Consider the following 24,539-nt stretch of genomic DNA (forward strand, 5'->3'; position numbering starts at 1 on the left):
GCAAGTCTCTATGCTTAAATGAAAGATCCACAAGAAAGCTTTGCTAAGTTAAATGATTGCACCTCCAGAGTTATTACCTTGTCAGGAAGCTGAAGCAGAGATCCAACCACAGACCACGTACAGTGCGCACTATGATATTTACAGGGTAGCAAATCTGAGGGGTGGGGGCAGCAAAGTCTGCATCAAAGTTCAGGAGGAGACTAAAAATTCCAGAGAAATCCAGAATCGGGCAATGGACAGAGTCGATATTGAGACGGACAGAGTTCAGATATCAATGCTGGAATGTCTCAGGAAAACTCACTGGCACAATCTGCCAACAAACAGGTGAAAATCCAGGACTGAAATACACTGAGAAATAAACAGAGAGACAGATGATAGGTGCAGGACAATGAGACCCAGGTGGCAAGAATACAATTATTAATGAGAAACTGATATCAGACGGAGTATTCTGTAATACAGGGGCCGGAGTTCAGCAGGAGCGGGGACAGAAGCATGTGGCTATATAAAACCACAGGCTGACAGCTAAGGTAAAAGAAAAAAAAAAGTGTTCAGCTGGAGTTACTGACAGACCTGCACCATTGCTGCTCGTGCCATGTTTCAGTGAAGGCAAAAATATGAAGCTTTTATTAGTTCAACACGAGGCTAGGATTTGGTGCAGGAGGGGGAGCATGAGATGTTTGGATCATTGGGCTCCTTACCACCGAAGGTGAGACCTGTACAGAAGAGACGGTTTGCACCTGAGCTGGTTGGGACTAATATCCCATCAGAAAGTTTTGCTAGGCTGCACGGGATCTGGGCAATGTGTTGGTGAGGATGATCCTAAAGATTGCGGTGACTGGGAACTACGTGCCTGAAGAGTTAGTGTACAGTTTATGGAGATAGATGTTGTTAGTACCTCAGACAGAGTTAGGAATCAAAATGTTGAGCATGGTGCACTTATGCCCTGAGCTCGACAAATAGTACATCCATGAAATGTGTCGTACGAAAGACAGATGTGCTCAGGGCATGGAACAACAGCTGGATGTTTGATATTGTAGCTATTAGTGAAACCTGGCTGCAGGACTGGAAACTCTACATTCCGAGCTTCGTTTGTTTCTCCTGAACATTCCGAGGTTCAGGAGAATGAGGGGGTATCTCAGAGAAAAATTCCGAATGTTAAAAGGCCCGAACAGATCAGATATGACAAAGTTATTTCCCATGGCAGAGGATTATAGGACAAGAGGGTACGACGTCAGGATTGAAGAACTCAGATGCAGAGAAATTACTTTAGTCAGAGTGTGGTAAATCAGTGGAATTCGTTGCCGTGAGCAGCTATGTAGTCCCAGACATTGGGTGCCTTTAAGGCATGATTGAAAAATCCTTGATTAGCCAATGCATCAAAGGGTATAGGGTGTAAGCAGGGGAGTGGGATGGACTGGAAGAATTCGGTCAGCCCATTATTAACTGGCGGAGCAGACTCAATAGGCCGAATGTCCTACCTCTGCTCCTACCTCTTATGGTCTTATGGTCTAACACAGCTGCGGCACCAGTCTCGCAACATAGCCCCCCGCTCGACTCACGTAACATTTATGACTGTATGGTTATGCACAGCTTCAACGACACATTCAAGTTTACTGCCGAGACCACTGTCGTAGAGCGAATGAAAAGTGGTGACGAATTAACATACAGGAGAGAGATTGAAAATATTCCTGAGGCGTGCCATAATAACAAACTATTACAGAAGGAGGAAAGCACAGATCTATGAACCAGACCTCATCAGTCAGTCAATGCTCGAAAGGGTCAGCAGTGTTTCATTGCTCGGTGTTATTCCTTCAGAGTAGACCAACTGTTCTGGGCCTAACATGTAACTTTACTGACCAAGAAAGCACTGCAGCACCTCCACTTCCTTTTGAATTCGAGGATTGGGCATTTCATCTACAACTTTGACGAGTTTCTGTACATGTGTAGTGGAGCGTTTATTGACCGACTACTGACTGCATTCCACCACACTGAAATCACGGAAATCCTTGAACGGAACATCCTAGAAAAAGGATTGAATATGCCCAGTCTATCACGGATGAAGCCTTCAGCACCACGAAACATAGCTGCACGAAGATTTGTCGCAGGAAATGAGCACCAATCATCAGGGACGCCACTCTCCAGCACTTACGTTCTTCTCACTGCTTATTCAGGAAGAATGTACAGGACCCTCAGTATTCACACCACTATCTTCAGAAACAGTTACTACCCTTCAACCATCCATCTCTTGAACCAAAGAGAACATCTTCCCTCAACGTCACTTGCCCCGCCCTTGAAATATTCCCACATGTTATCAACTCTCTTTCAATGACTCTTCATCTAATGTTCTTGAGAGGCATATTTTGTATTAATCGTATTATTTCTCTTTTGTATTTGGAATTCGTTGTCTTTTGCACACTGATTCAGCATCCACATTGGTATGGTCTTTCGTTGATTCTATTATGGTTGATATTCTACTGTGGATTCGATGAGTGTGCTCGCAAGAACGTGTAACTCAGGGTTGGATATGGTGACATATATTTACTTCAATAATGAACTTACTTTGTACATCGAACTTTCAATTGTGCCCATCATGTCAAAATGTCTGCAAAAAAAGAAGTCATTCACGAGGGGAAACCGGAAGATTGAAGGAAGAGGTATACTTGGCCGGAGTACACAAGCGTTAAACCAAGGTGAGTGTGAATGTAAATTTTGTTTGCTGTAACATAGGCTAGACCTCTCAGTCAAAATATTATGGTTCTAATCGCGAGCATATATCACCTGCTTGAACTGGAAAACAAATTAAACAACTCACCCACGACTGTTATATTTATTCTGTCGCTTTCTGGTGACGATATGCTTCTACCGGACACCGTGCGCGTGTAATCACAGTAGTAATCCCTCAGAGCAACTCCTCCGTTTGCGATGGTGAACGTTGCGCTGTTATGCTGTGAAAACTCATCCTTTACTAGTTGTCGGCCATTGTACAGGCGAAAGGTGCGACTGGAATATTCCTGATCAGTTGTCTGACAAGTAAGTGTAACCGCCTCATCTGACAGATAGACCTTATCAGGTCGGTCACTTGATATTCGAGGTTTTTGTGACCGAGCTGCAAGGAAAGAAAATGAATTGATTCAGACTGTGTACAAGATACGTAATCGATGTTCTCATTAGCTCCCATGCAAAACTCGTTGTGTGCAAATACATATTTCTCATGCATAATTACCATTATATAACTTGCCCCCTCTGAAGATGTATTTGCAGAAATAGAATTTACTGGAGACAATAAGTGCCGCAAGTCTCTATGCTTGAATGAATGATCCACAAGAAAGCTTTGCTAAGTTAAATGATTGCACCTCCAGAGTTATTACCTTGTCAGGAAGCTGAAGCAGAGATCCAACCACAGACCACGTACAGTGCGCACTATGATATTTACAGGGTAGCAAATCTGAGGGGTGGGGGCAGCAAAGTCTGCATCAAAGTTCCGGAGGAGACTAAAAATTCCAGAAAATTCCAGAATCAGGCAATGGACAGAGTCGTTATTGAGACGGAAGGAGTTCAGATATCAATGCTGGAATGTCTCAGGAAACCTCACTGGCAAAATTTGCCATCAAAGAGGTGAAAATACAGGACTGAAATACACTGAGAAATAAACAGAGGGACAGATGATAGGTGCAGCACAATGAGACCTAGGTGGCAGGAATACAAGTAATAATGAGAACCTGATATCAGACGGAGTATTCTGTAATACAGGGGCCGGAGTTCAGCAGGAGCGGGGACAGAAGCATGTGGCTATACAAAACCACAGGCTGACATCTAAAGTAAAAGAAAAAAAATGTGTTCAGCTGGGGTTACTGACAGACCTGCACGATTGCTGCTCGTGCCATGTTTTAGAAAAGGCAGAAATATGAAGATTTTACAGTTCGACACAAGCCTAGGATTTGGTGCAGGAGGGAGAGCATGAGATGTTTGGATCATTGGGCTCCTTACCAAGGAAGGTGAGACTTGTACAGAAGAGACGGTTTGTACCTGAGCTGGTTGAGACTAATATCCCATCAGAAAGTTTTGCTAGGCTGCACGGGATCTGGGCATTGTGTTGGTGAGGATGATCCAAAAGATTGCGGTGAATGGGAACTACGTGCCAAACAGTTAGTGGAAAGGTTGTGGAGATAGATGTTGTTAGTACCTCAGACAATGTCAGGAATCAAAATGTTGAGCACGGTGCACTTATGCCCTGAGCTAGACAAACAGGATATCCATGAAATAAGTATCGTATGAAAGACAGATGTGCTCAGGGCATGGAACAACAGCTGGATGTTTGATATTGTAGCTATTAGTGAAACCTGGCTGCAGGACTGGAAACTCTACATTCCGAGCTTCGTTTGTTTCTCCTGAACATTCCGAGGTTCAGGAGAATGAGGGGGTATCTCAGAGAAAAATTCCGAATGTTAAAAGGCCTGAACAAATCAGATATGACAAAGTTATTTCCCATGGCAGAGGATTATAGGACAAGAGGGTACGACGTCAGGATTGAAGAACTCAGATGCAGAGAAATTACTTTAGTCAGAGTGTGGTAAATCAGTGGAATTCGTTGCCGTGAGCAGCTATGTCGTCCCAGACATTGGGTGCCTTTAAGGCATGATTGAAAAATTCTTGATTAGCCAATGCATCAAAGGGTATAGGGCGTAAGCAGGGGAGTGGGATGGACTGGAAGAATTCGGTCAGCCCACTATTAACTGGCGGAGCAGACTCAATAGGCCGGATGGCCTACCTCTGCTCCTACCTCTTATGGTCTTATGGTCTAACACAGCTGCAGCACCAGTCTCGCAACATAGCCCCCCGCTCGACTCACGTAACATTTATGACTGTATGGTTATGCACAGCTTCAACGACACATTCAAGTTTACTGCCGAGACCACTGTCGTAGAGCGAATGAAAAGTGGTGACGAATTAGCATACAGGAAAGAGATTGAAAATATTCCTGAGGTGTAGCATAACAACAATCTATTACAGAAGGAGGAAAGCACAGATCAATGAACCAGACCTCATCAGTAAGTCAATGTTCGAAAGGGTCAGCAGTGTTTCATTGCTCGGTGTTATTCCTTCAGAGGAGACCAACTGTTCTGGGCCTAACACGTAACTTTACTGACCAAGAAAGCACTGCAGCACCTCTACTTCTTTTTGAATTCTCGAGGATTGGGCATTTCATCTACAACTTTGACGATTTTCTGTACATGTGTAGTGGAGCGTTTATTGACCGACTGCTGACTGTATCACAGCTCACCGAAATCATGGAAAACCTTGAACGGAACATCCTAGAAAGAGGATCGAATATTCCCAGTTTATCACGGGTAAAGCGTTCAGCATCAAGTAACATATCTACACGAAAGAATTGTCGCAGGACATCAGCACCAATCATCGGGGACGCCACTTTCCAGCACTTTCGTTCTTCTCACTGCTTATTCAAGAAGAATGTACAGGACCCTCAGGATTCATACCACTATCTTCAGAAACAGTTACTACCATTCAACCATCAGTCTCTTGAACCAAAGAGAACATCTTCCCTCAACGTCACTTGCCCCGCCCTTGAAATATTCCAACAGGCTATCATCTCGCTTTCAATGACTCTTCATCTCATGTTCTTAAGGTACATATTTTGTATAATTCGTATTATTACTCCGTTTCTATTTGGAATTCGTTGTCTTTTGCACACTGATTCTGCATCCACATTGGTATAGTCTTTCATTGATTCTATTATGGTTGATATTCTACTGTGGATTCGGTGAGTGTGCTCGCAGGAAAGTGTAACTCAGGGTTGGATATGGTGACATATATTTACTTCAATAATGAACTTACTTTGAACATCGAAATGTCAATTGTGTTCATCATGTCCGAATGTCTGCAAAAACCAGGATTGACGAGGAGAAAGCGGAAGATTGAAGGAAGACGTATAATTGACCAGTATACACAAGCATCAAACCAAGGTGAGCGTGAATGTAAATTTTGTTTGCTGTACCATAGGCTAGACCTCACAGTCGTAATATTATTGTTCTAATCGTGAGCATATATCACCTGGTTGAACTGGAGAACAAATTAAACAACTCACCCACGACTGTTATCTTTATTCTGTTGCTATATCCTGACGATATTCTTCTACCGGACAATATGCGCGTGTAATCACAGTAGTAATCCCTGACAGCAACTCCTCCGTTTGCGATGGTGAACGTTGTGCTGTTTTGGTATGAAACCTTTTCATTTACTAGCTGTCGGCCATTGTACAGGTGAAAGGTGCGACGGGAATATTCCTGATCAGTTGTCTGACAAGTAAGTATAACCGACTCATCTGACACATAGACTTTATCAGGTCGGTCACTTGATATTCGAGGTTTTTGTGGCCGAGCTGCAAGGAAAGAAAATGAATTGATTCAGACTGTGTAAAAGATACGTAATCGATGTTCTCATTAGCTCCCGTGCAAAACTCCTTGTGTGCAACTACATATTTCTCATGCATAATTACCATTATATAACTCGCCCCCTCTGAAGATGTAGTTGGAGAAATAGAATTTCCTTTAGGCAATAATTGCCGCAAGTCTCTATGCTTGAATGAATGATCCACAAGAAAGCTTTGCTAAGTTAAATGATTGCACCTCCAGAGTTATTACCTTGTCAGGAAGCTGAAGCAGAGATCCAACCACAGACCACGTACAGTGCACACTATGATATTTACAGGGTAGCAAATCTGAGGGGTGGGGGCAACAAAGTCGGCATCAAAGTTCCGGAGGAGACTAAAAATTCCAGAAAATTCCAGAATCAGGCAATGGACAGAGTCGTTATTGAGACGGAAGGAGTTCAGATATCAATGCTGGAATGTCTCAGGAAACCTCACTGGCAAAATTTGCCATCAAATAGGTGAAAATACAGGACTGAAATACACTGAGAAATAAACAGAGGGACAGATGATAGGTGCAGCACAATGAGACCTAGGTGGCAGGAATACAAGTAATAATGAGAACCTGATATCAGACGGAGTATTCTGTAATACAGGGGCCGGAGTTCAGCAGGAGCGGGGACAGAAGCATGCGGCTATACAAAACCACAGGCTGACATCTAAAGTAAAGGAAAAAAAAATGTGTTCAGCTGGAGTTACTGACAGACTTGCACCATTGCTGCTCGTGCCATGTTTTAGAAAAGGCAGAAATATGAAGATTTTACAGTTCAACACAAGCCTAGGATTTGGTGCAGGAGGGAGAGCATGAGATGTTTGGATCATTGGGCTCCTTACCAAGGAAGGTGAGACTTGTACAGAAGAGACGGTTTGCACCTGAGCTGGTTGGGACTAATATCCCATCAGAAAGTTTTGCTAGGCTGCACGGGATCTGGGCAATGTGTTGGTGAGGATGATCCAAAAGATTGTGGTGACTAGGAACTACGTGCCTGAACAGTTAGTGGAAAGGTTGTGGAGATAGATGTTGTTAGTACCTCAGAGAAAGTTAGGAATCAAAATGTTGAGCATGGTGCACTTATGCCCTGAGCTCGACAAATAGTATATCCAGGAAATGTGTCGTGCGAAAGACAGATGTGCTCAGGGCATGGAACAACAGCTGGATGTTTGATATTGTAGCTATTAGTGAAACCTGGCTGCAGGACTGGAAACTCTACATTCCGAGCTTCGGTTGTTTCTCCTGAACATTCTTCTGAACATTCCGAGGTTAAGGAAAATGAGGGGGGATCTCAGAGAAATATTCCAAATGTTAAAAAGCCTGAACAGATCAGATATGACAAAGTTATTTCCCAAGGCAGAGGATTATAGGACAAGAGGGCACGACGTCAGGATTGAAGAACACAGATGCAGAGAAATTACTTTAGTCAGAGGGTGGTAAATCAGTGGAATTCATTCCCATGAGCAGCTATGTAGGCCCAGTCATTTAAGGCAGTGATTAAAAAGTTCTTGATGAGCCAAGGCATCAAAGATTATAGGGTGTAAGCAGGGGAGTGGGATGGACTTGAAGAATTCGATCAGCCCATTATTAAATGGCGGAGCAGACTCGATAGGCCGAATGGCCTACCTCTGCTCCTACTTCTTATGGTCTTATGGTCAAACACAGCTGCAGAACCAGTCTAGGATATTAGCCCCCTGCTCGACTCACTTAACATTTATGACTGTATGGTTACGCACAGCTTCAATGTCACATTCAAGTTTACTGACGAGACCACTGTCGTAGAGCGAATGAAAAGTGATGACGAATTAACATACAGGAGAGAGATTGAAAATATTCCTGAGGCGTGCCATAATAACAAACTATTACAGAAGGAGGAAAGCACAGATCTATGAACCAGACCTCATCAGTCAGTCAATGCTCGAAAGGGTCAGCAGTGTTTCATTGCTCGGTGTTATTCCTTCAGAGTAGACCAACTGTTCTGGGCCTAACACGTAACTTTACTGACCAAGAAAGCACTGCAGCACCTCCACTTCCTTTTGAATTCTCGAGGATTGGGCATTTCATCTACAACTTTGACGATTTTCTGTACATGTGTAGTGGAGCGTTTATTGACCGACTGCTGACTGCATTGCACCACACCGAAATCACGAAAATCCTTGAACGGAACATCCTAGAAAAAGGATTGAATATGCCCAGTCTATCACGGATGAAGCCTTCAGCACCACGAAACATAGCTGCACGAAGATTTGTCGCAGGAAATGGGCACCAATCATCAGGGACGCCACTCTCCAGCACTTACGTTCTTCTCACTGCTTATTCAGGAAGAATGTACAGGACCCTCAGTATTCACACCACTATCTTCAGAAACAGTTACTACCCTTCAACCATCCATCTCTTGAACCAAAGAGAACATCTTCCCTCAACGTCACTTGCCCCGCCCTTGAAATATTCCCACGTTATCAACTCTCTTTCAATGACTCTTCATCTAATGTTCTTGAGAGGCATATTTTGTATTAATCGTATTATTTCTCTTTTGTATTTGGAATTCGTTGTCTTTTGCACACTGATTCAGCATCCACATTGGTATGGTCTTTCGTTGATTCTATTATGGTTGATATTCCACTGTGGATTCGATGAGTGTGCTCGCAAGAACGTGTAACTCAGGGTTGGATATGGTGACATATATTTACTTCAATAATGAACTTACTTTGTACATCGAACGTTCAATTGTGCCCATCATGTCAAAATGTCTGCAAAAAAAGAAGTCATTCACGAGGGGAAACCGGAAGATTGAAGGAAGAGGTATACTTGGACGGTGTACACAAGCGTTAAACCAAGGTGAGTGTGAATGTAAATTTTGTTTGCTGTAACATAGGCTAGACCTCTCAGTCAAAATATTATGGTTCTAATCGCGAGCATATATCACCTGCTTGAACTGGAAAACAAATTAAACAACTCACCCACGACTGTTATATTTATTCTGTCGCTTTCTGGTGACGATATGCTTCTACCGGACACTGTGCGCGTGTAATCACAGTAGTAATCCCTCAGAGCAACTCCTCCGTTTGCGATGGTGAACGTTGCGCTGTTATGCTGTGAAAACTCATCCTTTACTAGTTGTCGGCCATTGTACAGGCGAAAGGTGCGACTGGAATATTCCTGATCAGTTGTCTGACAAGTAAGTATAACCGCCTCATCTGACAGATAGACCTTATCAGGTCGGTAACTTGATATTCGAGGTTTTTGTGGCCGAGCTGCAAGGAAAGAAAATGAATTGATTCAGACTGTGTACAAGATACGTAATCGATGTTCTCATTAGCTCCCATGCAAAACCCGTTGTGTGCAAATACATATTTCTCATGCATAATTACCATTATATAACTTGACCCCTCTGAAGATGTATTTGCAGAAATAGAATTTACTGGAGACAATAAGTGCCGCAAGTCTCTATGCTTGAATGAATGATCCACAAGAAAGCTTTGCTAAGTTAAATGATTGCACCTCCAGAGTTATTACCTTGTCAGGAAGCTGAAGCAGAGATCCAACCACAGACCACATACAGTGCACACTATGATATTTTCAGGGTAGCAAATCTGAGGGGTGGGGGCAGCAAAGTCTGCATCAAAGTTCAGGAGGAGACTAAAAATTCCAGAGAAATCCAGAATCGGGAAATGGACAGAGTCGTTATTGAGACGGACAGAGTTCAGATATCAATGCTGGAATGTCTCAGGAAATCTCACTGGCACAATTTGCCAACAAACAGGTGAAAAGACAGGACTGAAATACACTGAGAAATAAACAGAGAGACAGATGATACGTGCAACTCAATGAGACCCAGGTGGCAGGAATACTAGTAATACTGAGAAACTATATCAGACGGAGTATTCTGTAATACGGGGGCCGGAGTAGAGCAGGAGCGGGGACAGAAGCATGTGGCTATACAAAACTACAGGCTGACAGCTAAGGTAAAAGATAAAAAAAGGTGTTCAGCTGGAGGTACTGACAGACCTGCATGATTGCTGCTCGTGCCATGTTTCAGTGAAGACAGAAATATGAAGATTTTACAGTTCAACACGAGCCTAGGATTTGGTACAGCAGGGAGAGCATGAGATGTTTGGTTCATTGGGCTCCTTACCACCGAAGGTGAGACTTGTACAGAAGAGACAGTTTGCACCTGAGCTGGTTGGGACTAATATCCATCTGAAAGTTTTGCTGGGCTGCACGGGACCTGGGCAGTGTGATGGTGAAGATGATCCTAAAGATTGTGGTGACTGGGAACTACGTGCCTGAACAGTTAGTGTAAAGGTTATGGAGACAGATGTTGTTAGTACCTCAGACAAAGTTAGGAATCAAAATGTTGAGCATGGTGCACTTATGCCCTGAGCTCGACAAACAGTATATCCATGAAATAAGTGTCGTACGAAAGACAGATGTGCTCAGGGCATGGAACAACAGCTGGATGTTTGATATTGTAGCTATTAGTGAAACCTGGCTGCAGGACTGAAAACTCTACATTCCGAGCTTCGTTTGTTTCTCCTGAACATTCCGAGGTTCAGGAGAATGAGGGGGGATCTCAGAGAAAAATTCCGAATGTTAAAAGGCCTGAACAGATCAGATATGACAAAGTTATTTCCCATGGCAGAGGATTATAGGACAAGAGGGTACGACGTCAGGATTGAAGAACTCAGATGCAGAGAAATTACTTTAGTCAGAGGGTGGTAAATCAGTGGAATTCGTTGCCGTGAGCAGCTATGTAGTCCCAGACATTGGGTGCCTTTAAGGCATGATTGAAAAATTCTTGATTAGCCAATGCATCAAAGGGTATAGGGTGTAAGCAGGGGAGTGGGATGGACTGGAAGAATTCGGTCAGCCCATTATTAACTGGCGGAGCAGACTCAATAGGTCGGATGGCCTACCTCTGCTCCTACCTCTTATGGTCTTATGGTCTAACACAGCTGCAGCACCAGTCTAGGAGATTAGCTCCCTGCTCGACTCACTTAACATTTATTACTGTACGGTTATGCACAGCTTCAATGTCACATTCAAGTCTACTGACGAGACCACTGTCGTAGAGCGAATGAAAATTGGTGACGAATTAACATATAGGAGAGAGATTGAAAATATTCCTAAGGTGTGCCATAACAACAAACTATTACAAAAGGAGAAAAGCAGAGATCTATGAACCAGACCTCATCAGTCAGTCAATGTTCGAAAGGGTCAGCAGTGATTCATTGCTTGGTGTTATTCCTTCAGAGGAGACCAACTGTTCTGGGCCTAACACATAACTTTACTGAACAAGAAAGCACTGCAGCACCTCTACTTCATTTTGAATTCTCGAGGATTGGGCATTTCATCTACAACTTTGACGAATTTCTGAATGAGTGTAGTGGAGCGTTTATTGACGATTGCTGACTGTATCCTAGCCCACCGAAATCATGGAAATCCTTGAACGGAACATCCTAGAAAAAGGATTGGATATGCCCAGTCTATCAAGCGTAAGGCCTTCAGCACCTCGAAACATATCTGCACGAAGAATTGTCGCAGGAAATCAGCACCAATCATCAGGAGGCTACTATCCAGCACTTTCGTTCTTCTCACTGCTTATTCAGGAAGAATGTACAGGACCCTCAGGATTCACACCACTATCTTCAGAAACAGTTACTACCCTTCAACCGTCAGTCTCTTGAACCAATGGGAACATCTTCCCTCAACGTCACTTGCCCCGCCCTTGAAATATTCCCACGTTATCAACTGTCTTTCAATGACTCTTCATCTCATGTTCTTGAGAGGTATATTTTGTATTAATCGTATTATTTCTCTTTTGTATTTGGAATTCGTTATCTCTTGCACACTGATTCAGCATCCACATTGGTATGGTCTTTCATTAATTCTATTATGGTTGATATTCTGCTGTGGATTCGATGAGTGTGCTCGCAAGAAAGTGTAACTCAGGGTTGGATATGTTGACATATATTTACATCAATATTGAACTTACTTTGAACATCGAACTTTCAATTGTGCCCATCATGTCCGAATGCCTGCAAAAAAATGTCATTCACGAGGGGAAACCGGAACATTGAAGGAAGAGGTATAGTTGGACATAGTACACAAGCGTCAAACCAAAGTGAGTGTGAATGTAAATTTTCTTTGCTGTAACATAGGTTAGACCTCTCAGTCAAAATATTATTGTTCTAATCGCGAGCATATATCACCTGTTTGAACTGGAAAACAAATTAAACAACTCACCCATGACTGTTATATTTATTCTGTCGCTTTCTGGTGACCTTATGCTTCTACCGGACACCGTGCTCATGTAAACACAGTAGTAATCCCTCAGAGCAACTCCTCCGTTTGTGATGGTGAACGTCGCGCTGTTATGCTGTGAAAACTCTTCCTTTACTAATTGTTGGCCATTGTACAGTTGAAAGGTGTCACCGGAATATTCCTGATCAGTTGTCTGACAAGTAAGTACAACCGACTCATCTGACAAATAGACCATATCAGGTCGGTCACTTGATATTCGAGGTTTTTGTGGCCGAGCTGCAAGGAAAGAAAATGAATTGATCCAGACTGTGCACAAGATACGTAATCAATATTCTCATTAGCTCCCGTGCAAAATTCGTTGTGTGTAACTACATATTTCTCATGCATAATTACCATTATATAACTCTTCCCCTCTGAAGATGTATTTGCAGAAATAGTACTTCCTGGAGGCAATAAGTGCCGTATGTCTCTATGCTTGAATGAAAGATCCACAAGAAAGCTTTGCTAAGTTAAATGATTGCACCTCCAGAGTTATTACCTTGTCAGGAAGCTGAAGCAGAGATCCAACCACAGACCACGTCCAATGCCCACTATGATATTTACAGGGTAGCAAATCTGAGCGGTGGGGGCAACAGACATGGCGTCAAAGTTCAGGAGATTAAAAATTCCAGAGAAATCCAGAATCGGGCAATGGACAGAGTCGTTATTGAGACGGACAGACTTCAGATATCAATGATGGAATGTCTCAGGAAAACTCACTGGCACAATCTGCCAACAAACAGGTGAAAAGACAGGACTGAAATACACTGAGAAATAAACTGAGAGACAGATTATAGGTGGAGCACAATGAGACCCAGGTGGCAGGAATACAAGTAATAATGAGAAACAGATGAGAGACGGAGTATTCTGTAACACAGGGGCCGGAGTAGAGCAGGAGTGGGACAGAAGCAGATGGCAATACAAAACCACAAGCTGACAGCTGAAGGGGAAACAAAATAATTAGGGAGTTCAGAAGGACGTACTGACAGACCAGCACGATTGCTGCTCGTGCCATGTTTTAGTGAATGCAGAAATAACAGGACTTTTCATTTTAACATGTGGCCTAGGATTTGGTACAAGAGGAAGAACATGAGATGTTTGGTTCATTGGGCTCCTTACCACCGAAGATGAGACTTGTACAGAAGAGACGGTTTGCAGCTGAGCTGGTTGGGACTAATATCCCATCGGAAAGTTTTGCTAGTGCTGCATAGGGCTGAGGGCAGTGTTTTGGTGAGGATGATCCTGGAAATTGTGGCGAATGGGAACCACAGTTCCAGAACAGTTAGTGGAAAGGTTGTGGAGATAAATGTTGTTATTACCTCAGACAAAGTCAGGAATCAAAATGTTGAGCATGGTGCACCTACGCCCTGAGCTACATAAACCACATGTCCATGAAATAAGTGTTGTACGAAAGACAGATGTGCTCAGGGCATAGAACAACAGCTGGATCTTTGATATTGTAGCTATTAGTGAAACTTGGTCACAAGACTGGAAACTCTACATTTCGAGCTTCGGTTATTTTGGACACAGCGGAGCATGACCGTTTGAAGGATCAGGGGTGGTTTTTCTAGTCAGAGAAAATGTCACAGCAGTGCTGTAAGGACAGACTGGAGAACTTGTTTAGTGAGGCTTTATGGATGGAGCTTAGGAATAAGAAAGGTATGACCACGTTGACAGGGTGATATGATAGACGCCCCCCCCCCCACCCCACAACAGTCTGAGCAATTTAGAAGAACAAATTTGTAGAGAGATTGCAGATTGTTGCAGGAAATAAGGTTGTTATAGGATAAGATTGTAACTTTCCACATATTTGCTGGGAATCCCGTTCCGTAAAATGACTGGATGGGAGACAGTTTGTGAAATACGTTCAGGAATGTCACCTGAATCAGTACTTTGAACCCTCAAGGAGAGATTCGGTGATACTTTGTCTGCCATAAGGAAATTAGATACGGCAGGTGACAGAAGTCTGTGCAGGGTAAAGGTTAGCATCTAGTGAGCATAATGCATTAGTTTCAGAGTAAATCTGAAAAATAGATAGGCCTGGTGCTCCGGTCGAGATCCTAAATTAGAGAAAGGCCAATTATTTTGGTATCAGAAAGGATCTGGCAAGAGTGGATTGGGACAGGCAGTTTCCTGGCAAAAATGTATTTGGGAAGTTGGATGTCTGCAGAAGTGAAAACTAGAGAGGGAAAAGCCTGTACGTGCTTGTCAGAATAAACGGTAACGATAATAGATGCAGGGAAAGGAAACTAGTGTGGATAAACAAAATATATTGATTCATCGGCTTTCTTTAGCAGACATGGTGACAAAGAACCCTAAGAGCTTTAACAGGTATGTTCAGTGTGAAACAATTGCAAGTACTTGATATGGGATCTTATACTGAAGGTGCATAAGACATTGCTGAGTGCTAATTTGTAGAGTAGTGTGCACTTTTGTTCCCCTACAGGACAGATATAAGTAAGTTTGAAAGATCACAGCTATATATAAAAAAATTCATACTGTGCACAGATGACACAAAATCAAGTTTTCTAAAAGAAAATCAAAAGAAATTCATCATTAGATGATATCCGTCGCCTAAGATATATTCTACCAAGTGCAGGCGTCTATACGCAAAATTCATCCTGAGGTTGAGAACCTGTGCCACGGATAGCTGCTTAACTGTTGTGGCAACGTGCAACCATTCTGTGTTGCTGAATGGAATATAATCACAACGTCAGTTGTTTTGTTATCATAATTATCGAAACTGATGGTATGAACATCGATTTCAGCAACTTACTGTATCATTATCTCGCCTTTTCCCACCCCTTTTCTTTAATTCCTCACTCTAGCCTCTTACCTCTTGTCTAACACCACCCCATGATGTCCCTCCTCCTTTTTCTGCCATAGTCCACAGTCCTCCAGTACGAGGTTCCTTTTTCTCCAGGCTTTCTTTTTTCCATCTATCTATAATTTAATTAGCAATATGGCGCTGAGTAGGCCCATCTGACACTTACAGCTGCTATGATATTGCAACAGGCGTCCCCTCTGAGGTTGATCTTGCCTAGGATACTTATGTTTATATTCAACTCCACCCTGTGAATAATAAATACCTGATCAGTTAATGCAATTTCAACACCCTTTAGAGATCTTACATTGCATAGCAGACGTCTGTTCCCTTTTACAATTTGTAGAGAATTTGGTTTCTTTTGAGTTGATATAAAACACATATCCTAAGAATGTAGACTGCACGTGTTCCAATGTAACCTTATACATTTCTCTTTGTGTGACATAGATGGGTCCTATATCAGAATTTCTGTTGATTATGTTTAGAATGGAATTTATTGTAGAAATTCCTTTGTATGTACCTGTGAATTTGTAACCTCTGCTGCCGATTGCTGGGAAAACCCTGTGTCCAATTTGATTCTTCTTATTGACCTTTTCAAACAATCTCTCCGAAATTAATGCACTCTTCATCTACACTATCTTATATTCTATCTATTTTATCTCCCTGAAAAGCCATTTCCATGAACTGAACCAGGAATAGCAGTTCCCTCTGTGGTTTACTCTTGATAGCTCCAGGTTTATGTGAATCATATCAGAGCCGTGGAAAAATTGGAGACACCAGATAATGTTCGTTTGATCAAGTAACACCGATCAAACAGCAAGATAGAACTCCGGCATTCAAGAAATAATCTATAACATTTATTGTATTATTATCATAATTTACCAAATTGTTGGCATGGACAGCAATTTCTGCAACTTCCTGTAACATTTTTCCGCCATTCTCCTTCTTCAATTCCTCACTCCAGCCTCTTACCTCTTGCTGTCACATGTCTATCACATTCCGTGATGTCCCGCCTTCTTCCATTTAACACATAGTCCACTCTCCTCCCCTATCAGATTTTTTCTCCGGGCCTCTCCCATCTGTCTATAATGTATTTAGCGACATGGCGCGGTATCGGTCTTTCATGTCCGATATTGTCACTTGCGTCGGTTCTGGGATTATTCTTGCCTAGGACTTTTAAGATGTTAATCTTGAACTCTACCCTGTGAGTAACAAAGCCCACATAATTTTATGCAATTTCAGTTTCCTTTAGACATCTTATATTTCATAGCTGATGCATGTTCCCTTTTACAAGTTGACTAGAATTCGGTTTTTTTTTGGGGGGGTGGGGATTGGGTAAAGCACATATGCTAAGGATTTAGACTGCACAGGTTCCAATGTACACTATACATTCCTCTTCTCGTGCCGTTGATGGGTTCTATAGCAGCATTTGCGTTCATTACCCTGGCATGCTCGGAATTAAATTATTGCAGAAATTCCTTTTTTATGGAACTGTGGAATTATAACCTCTATTTTCCAATGTTGAGAAAATTTTGTGTCCAATCTGATCTTTCACATTGATCCTTATTAACAATTTCTCCTTAAGAATGCACTCTGCATCTGTAATGCTATCTTATAATCTTTCCCCCTTATTTCCCTAAAATATCATTTCCATGAACTCAGTGAAGGAATAGCAGTTGCCCGTGATGCTTGCTCTTGATAGCAGTAGGTTTGCATTAACCATATCAGAGCCGTAGAAAAATTAGAGACAGCAGATATTTAGGTTTGATCACATAATACGTCGAAGAAACAGCAAGATAGAACACCAGCATTCAAGGAACAATTAATAGCGTTTATCACTCACCTAGATCATTTTCTCCCTGGGCCTTCACGACCACTGCAAATAGAAAGTTATAATATATTACATCAATTGCACATCATACCTGCATGAAATGTTCAAAGCCGCTTTACAGAAGAACCCTGTCATTATTCCGTAACTTCCTATTGACAGTGCCCTCTTCTCACAAACGCTATTCACAGTCCTCCCCATCTGATCAAACAGCAGCTTTAAAACGTTGATGTCTGTCAATCAGGCACTCGCTCTGCTGGAGATTCTTCGCCCCAAAAAACAGAATCATGATGGAAACAGAACAACCAGTGCGTGTATGGAGTCATTTAGTTATTCCATGACCCCACTCGTATCTCAAAGATACAATTTCACCGTAACCACGCCATTATGTAAATGTCTGGATCTGATCATCTGCTAACATAATAAATAAAAGTCGCGAACAGACACAAAAACAAAATATACACACGATCATGGTCAATCGAATCACATCGTTGCCTGCAGATTAAGCAAATACTAAAAACACAAAGATTCCCAGTATTTCCAAGCAATGTAGCTGATAATTTAGATTAGATTCAACTTTATTGTCATTGTGCCGAGTGCAGATACAAAGCCAATTTGAACCATTTATGGGAAGGAGAGTTCGGTCATGGCGTATATAACCTGTACACATTAAAAGTCTCTTTCCATATCTATCTATCAATCTATCAATCTATCTACATTTCTATCCAGCCAGATTTTACTCAGTTATTTGGTTGGCCGGGACTCAGAGGAGACCAGCGGGTAGCGCGACAGTCTGGTAACAAAACGTTTTTGACCTGACCTCCAGGCTCGTCGTAAAACGTTACAATCAAAGAGCAACCCGAGCTACCAATCATATCTTCCATCTGTCTGTCTCTCTGTTTGTCTGTCTGTCGAACAATCAACCTATTTATCGATTTGTCTATCTTTCTAACTATCTTTCTATTTGTCTATCTATCTACCTGGCCATCTCTCTCTCTCTGTCTACCTATCTATCTGCCTGTCTATCTATCTAACCATCTCTCACTCTCTACCTACGTAACCATCTATCCGTCTGTCCATTTATCTACTTACTTCTCTATCTCTCTGTTTAATTAAGGTTCAACAACCTGAATAAATTTTGTTTGAAAAGCCTCATCACGTGATGTGGACTAAACGAGAACTATCTGAAGCACATTTGTATTTGCACGAAACGTAGCAAATATTTACTTCAATTTCTTTGGAGTAATTATATCCGTTTGGACTGTGAGAGCAAAAGCGTTTCTTCTCACACCGTCATCCTTCCTTGCAGCCAACCTTCCTTGCATTTAATCATGCTGGATAAAATTATGCACCGATCTGTTTGCTCTGAGAGAGAGCTGGAGCAAGTGAAACGGCGAAGTGAGGAGAGGAAAGCAAAGTGTTAACCAGATTGACAGTAAGGCGGTACATTGGTTTAAACAGGGGTGGGAGTACTTGTTGAAACGTTACTTTTTCTTAGAAGCACTAAATTCGAATGCGGGCATATTAGTTAATCCCACATTTCGCAACAAATGTTAAATGCAGAAGTTTAACAAGTAACTATTGTAGAGCTTCAGCATTGTCATTATTAGCTACATTTTTCTTCCCCGTTCTGTGAAAATATCTCCTTCAATTAGTAATGTCGAAGATATTGAAGAGGTTATATGCAAAGATTTAGAAAAAATCATTTGTGCAAGTGACTGTTGGATATTACTTTTCCAATTTCTGAGGCTCGTTTCAGCAGTGCATGATCGCGTGACTCATCTACAGGAAACAGGGAAGTAAAAGTAATGATTGACATTGAAAGTGGATGATTTGATAGCAAATGATTTATAGCCCTGGGAGTAAGTTTGCTGCCTCTCGTGAAATTGTTGTGCGTCTGAAAATGTTGCAACTAGACGCTGAGGGCAGATTAATTTTCTCTAACCTCATCCTTTTCGCACGACAGATTCTCTTTCTCTTCATTGCATCTATCAACCTGTCTTTCTTCCTTCCTTTCTTGAATTTCGTTCTTTTGTCTGCCTCAGTCTCTCTGTTTCTTCTTTTCATTCTTTCTCTCATACTTCATTTCTTTCTCACTTCCTTTTTTGCTCTTCCTTCTTTCGCTATTTTCATCTTTCTCTCTTCTTTTGTTTCCTCTTCATTTCTTCTCATCCCTGTCATCCAAAATCACTTTATCCATGAAAGGATTTAGTTTTGTTGAAAATTACGGGAGCATCTGGTATTCTGAATGGAAATAAGTTGTTCGTTGTCTAAAAGATAACTGATTATTTCAGCAGGTCGCTGTGATACTATGTTTTCTAAAGTATCCTGGGTTCTCACCCCTCTGCTAGCAGATCTATCTCTCGGTGAGCCGCCTTTGCTGACACAGTAAGGAAGTGAGTTTAGATGCGTTTTAGGGTATACCAAATCTCTTAGAGATATTCCATGTGTTCTGTAGTGTCACATAAATCTTCTGGATGATATACAGGAAAGAAAAAAAGCAACAGGAAAATTTTAATGAAAAAAATAAAGCTTTCAACTGATAGTTTTAACCTGTAGCGTTCATCTAGAAAGCTATGATAACGGCAATCAGTGGCTTTATCTCAGTCAAGTGCTGATGCAAAGAAGACCGCGCCGTCGCAAAAAGGTTTCACAGAACAATCAACGGAAAACTATTTTCAGAAATATCCGGTCTCTGTATTTAATGTATATTCGTCACTGTGTAAATTGCTGGTCACAAGAGGAGGTTGTTGCACACAATTGCTTCCGACTACCAGTGCTCATTTCACAGAACTGAACGTGGGGTCAGTAATTGTTTCTGACAATTTTTCTGTAAATTTGACCTCTGCGACGATGTTATCGCAGCTCCATTAACCGGAATCTGCTGTTTGCTGGACTTTATTTCTATGCTCTACTGGCTTCCGTCTATGAACCACTGATCGGTTGATCGTGACTGCGTCGTTTCCACAGTTTGATTTGTCAATAATCACCTTAATACCCATTCTGCAGAATTACAACTATATCAACAAACTATCAAAGCAATAGTTTTACTTTTTTAAACAAAAATTTCCGATGCGTCTATTTCTGGTGATGCGGTAGAGAATTGCAATAATCTGGAAACCGAACTATTTTAGAATTCGTTTTTTAAAAATATTTTCTTACCCCTTATTGGTGGAGTTCATGTGCACTTTTCTCTCCATCTTGGATCCTTTACCAGAAGCCGGGGACCTTGAGGGTTCGGTGCAGTATCCTTGCTGTTCCCAGTAGTGCTCTCTTCTGGACCGAGACCTCAGATATTGTTTCCGGGATTTGTTAGAACGACTCTCCTCGTCCAGGTGGCACAGCTCCCAGTGCTTCTCTCACCACCGGTATTACTCTGGCTATAACCTTCCACACTCTTTCTGTCTGCTCTTTCAACCTCTGGTATTTCTCCAAGTTCTCACATTCTTTCGTCCTGATGTTACTATCATTCGGGATTGGCATGTCTATTACTATTGCTTTCTTCTGTTCCCAGTACCTGTTTATCAGTCGGTGTTTGAAAGTCCCACACCCACTTAGATTTGTCAATCTCCACTACATTCTCGGGTGTTTGCTATTTGGATTTGGGAGTGTCCACTTCCTGTAACTTGATTCTGCTGCTCGGTGAATGTTGTCCCTGCCTGCATCTTGCATCCTGCTACTACCTGCTGGATGGTTTCCGCGGATTCCTTGCACAGTCTGCATCTTGGGTCTTGTCTGGAGTGAAAGACTTCTGCTTCTAATGTTGCTGTGCTCAGCACCTGTTCTTGTGCAGCCATAAGCAGCGTCTCAGTTCTACCCTCAGCCTGCCATTTCCAGTCATTGGTAGGAATTTCTTATGTCAGCCACCTCTGATATCTGGCGATTGTACATCGCGTTCGGTGGCTTTTCCTGTCATGGCCTCTGATCCTCTGGCTCTCTTCAATTACACACATGTCCCCTGCTTGCTATCTGAGTTATTCTCCTAGCTGGTTGTCCATCGACGCCAGTTTCCTGACATCTTCACAGATGTTTTGCATTTCTTCCAGAAGGGAGTCTTTCACCTTTATCCCGGCAGCTGTACATTCGCTCGACGTTGGACTTCGAAAGCAATCCTCCATGTACTGTTAGCATTTTCGCTTATACAGTGTTATGGAAAAGTGTGGGCACCCCGGTCAAAATTTTTGTTATTGTTAATAGTTAAGCGGGTAAAAGGTAAACAGATTTCCAAAATGCATGATGACACATTTCTTCAATATTTTAAGCAAGAAAACGTATTCATGTCCATCTTTTACCATTTCAAAATTACAAAAAAAAAGGAAAAGGGCCCGAAGAAAAAGTTTGGGCATCCTGCATGGCAGTACTTAGTAACACATCTTTTGGCAAGTATCACAGCTTGCAAACGCTTTTTATAGCCAGCTAAGAGTCTTTCAATTCTTGTTTGGGGGATTTTCGCCCATTCTTCCTTGCAAAAGGCTTCTAGTTCTGTGAGATTCTTGGGCCATTTTTCATGCACTACTCTTCTGAGGTCTATCCACAGATTTTCGATGATGTTTAGGTCAGGAGACTGTGAGGGCCATGGCAAAACCTTCAGCTTGCGCCTCTTGAGGTAGTTCTTTCTGGGTTTTGAGGTGTGTTTAGGATTATTACAAACCCTCCTCTTTTCATTTTCGGCTTTTTTTTTACAGATGGTATGACGTTTGCTTCCAAATTTTCTGGTATTTAATTGAATTCATTCTTCCGTCTGTCAGTAAATGTTCTCCATGCCATTAGATGCAACATAAGCCCAAAACATGATCGATCCACCCACGTGCTTAACAGTCGGAGAGAGGTTCTTTTCATGAATTTCTGTACCCTTTTTTCTCCAGACATACCTTTGCTCATTAAGGCCAAAAATTTCTATTCAAAAGATTCAAAGGAACATCTAAACAAACCTGATGCATTTTGGAAACACGTCCTGTGGACTGATGGAATTAAAATAGAACTGTTTGGCCGCAATGAGCAAAGGTATGCTTGGAGAGAAAAGGGTGCAGGACTTCATGAAAAGAAACCCTTCTCCAACTGTTGAACACAGGGGTGGATTGATCATGCTTTGGGCTTGTATTACAGCAGTTGCACGGGGAACATTTAGTGGGAGAGGGAAGAATGAATTCAATTAAATGCCAGCAAATTCTGGAAGCAAACATCACACCGTCTGTAAAAAAAAAGCCGAAGAAGAAAAGAGAATGGCTTCCACAACAGGATAATGACCCTAAACACACATCAAAATCCACAAAGGACTACATCAAAAGCCGCAAACTGAAGATTTTGCCATGGCCCTCACTGTCCCCTGACCTAAACATCATTAGAAATCTGTTGATTGACCTCAGAAAAGTAGTGCATGCAAGACTGCCCAAGAGTCTCAAGGAGCTAGAAGCCTTTTGCAAGGAAGAATGTGCGAAAATCCCCCAAACAAGAATTGAAAGACTCTTAGCTGGCTACAAAAAATACTTGCCAAAGGGGGTGTTACTAAATACTGCCATGCAGGGGCCCAAACATTTGCTTCGGGTCCTTTTCCTTTTTTGTTATTTTGAAACGGTAAAAGATGGAAATTAAAAAAAAAGTTTCTTGCTTAAAATATTAAAGAAATGTGTCATCTTTAACTTTATGCATTTTGGAAATCAGTTCATCTTTTATTCGCTTAGCTATTCACAGTAACAAATATTTTAACCAGGAGTGCACAAACGTTTGCATGCCAGTGTATATATAGTATTCCCGGCATTTTTCATGAGACATGCCGAGAACATAAGTCAAAATAAGATAGGTTAGACAATGGAGAGGCTAGCAGAATTTTTGTAGTCGTTGTAAGAAAACAAAGTGTTGAAGCGGAAATGCGGCTTGAGCTTAGATACACATCATGCCGGATGAACTGGGGCAAGTGTGTATTTCAGCAACTTGTTAGCAAAGTAAAACAAATGCACACATTTTGCAGTGTAATTTACTGAAAGCAACTGAATAATGGAGGTGGAGGATGCACAGGACAGAAAATGAATTTGCAGTAGAATCAGCAGCAGTAATGTAACAAGTTGAAATGAAGCTACAAGATTATGCTTTTAAGGTTTAACCCGAATAAATATTAACGTCATGAATAATACACGCATTGTGAAAATGATTGTATCTGGTACAGCGTTAAACGTGCTGGATGTCATAAAGTAAAGAGGCAGTATTAACTGAAAATAACAGTAACTCAGAGAAAGAGGAACTTGTCCCCACATGGTAGGAACTTTGATAGAACACAACTAAATATAAAGCAAACTATCCGCCGACACAGGGAAACATCTTGCATCATTTCTTCCTCTTTGAACTCCATGCATGCACATTTTCTACCATCAAAAAGCAATAAACTATCGATTGTACAGTGGAAAATTTTGCAACCCATAGTTTGGAATTTAGTTTCGCCGCTAAGCATCCCTCAGTATTTCCTCTTGTACCAAAAAGCAGTAGTATTTTTTTAAATTCAGTACAGAAACACAAATTGCCAAAGAACAGCGATGCGGGTGTAGAAGAGCAAAGTAAAAATGAAGCAGGTAAACGTATCAATAATGCAGAAAAAAAACCTAACAGCGTTTAAATGCCTGTTCGCGGGACAGCAGTTGGAGAAATTCCATAAATTTGTATCGACATGTTGGCTATATCCCTAGTTTGATGCTCTACGATAGCTTACGCGGAGCATTTAGCCTGCACACTCCGGCTGTCAGGGTAAGTTGCCGGTACTGAATACATTCGTTCAAATACAGATAGTTTCACAACTCACCAAATAACAGCAACAAAGCGGCCGTGATCATGATCTATTTTGTACCGCTTGGACACATCAGTATTCTGCGCGGAGAAGATTCTGAGACTGCTGTTACTTCCAGGAACGGTTAAGAGTATGACTGCAGAAGGGAGGAGCTGAAAGGAGCACGTGACCTCGGACAGACCACGTGGGTGCAGAATTCGGTAATTCGGCGCATTGAATCTGCTCCACCATCCCATCCGGGATTTTTTATAATACCTCTTAAACCCATTCTCCTACTTTCTTCGGGGAACCTTTAATTTAGTTACTGGGCAAGAACCAATCAACATACAATTTAAAGGTACCCAATATCATGGACGCCTCAACTACGTCAAG

General features: G+C 41.8%; 1 protein-coding gene across 1 annotated transcript in view; it reads right to left on the bottom strand.

Annotated features, from left to right (window-relative positions):
* LOC140715759 (uncharacterized) overlaps positions 1-24,290 on the bottom strand; it is a 36,947-nt gene extending 12,657 nt beyond the window's left edge. Inside the window, exons 1-6 of the mRNA XM_073028129.1 lie at positions 24,183-24,290; positions 17,408-17,440; positions 12,684-12,977; positions 9,398-9,691; positions 6,104-6,397; positions 2,813-3,106 (exon numbers count right to left, since the gene is read on the bottom strand). Of these exons, the coding sequence (XP_072884230.1) occupies positions 2,813-3,106; positions 6,104-6,397; positions 9,398-9,691; positions 12,684-12,977; positions 17,408-17,440; positions 24,183-24,213 (1,240 nt within the window). The 5' untranslated portion in view covers positions 24,214-24,290. The remainder of the gene's footprint in view (positions 1-2,812; positions 3,107-6,103; positions 6,398-9,397; positions 9,692-12,683; positions 12,978-17,407; positions 17,441-24,182) is intronic.
* Between the last annotated feature and the right edge of the window lie 249 nt (positions 24,291-24,539).

This window comes from Hemitrygon akajei, chromosome 24 (assembly GCF_048418815.1).
Source record: "Hemitrygon akajei chromosome 24, sHemAka1.3, whole genome shotgun sequence".
NCBI lineage: Eukaryota > Metazoa > Chordata > Chondrichthyes > Myliobatiformes > Dasyatidae > Hemitrygon > Hemitrygon akajei.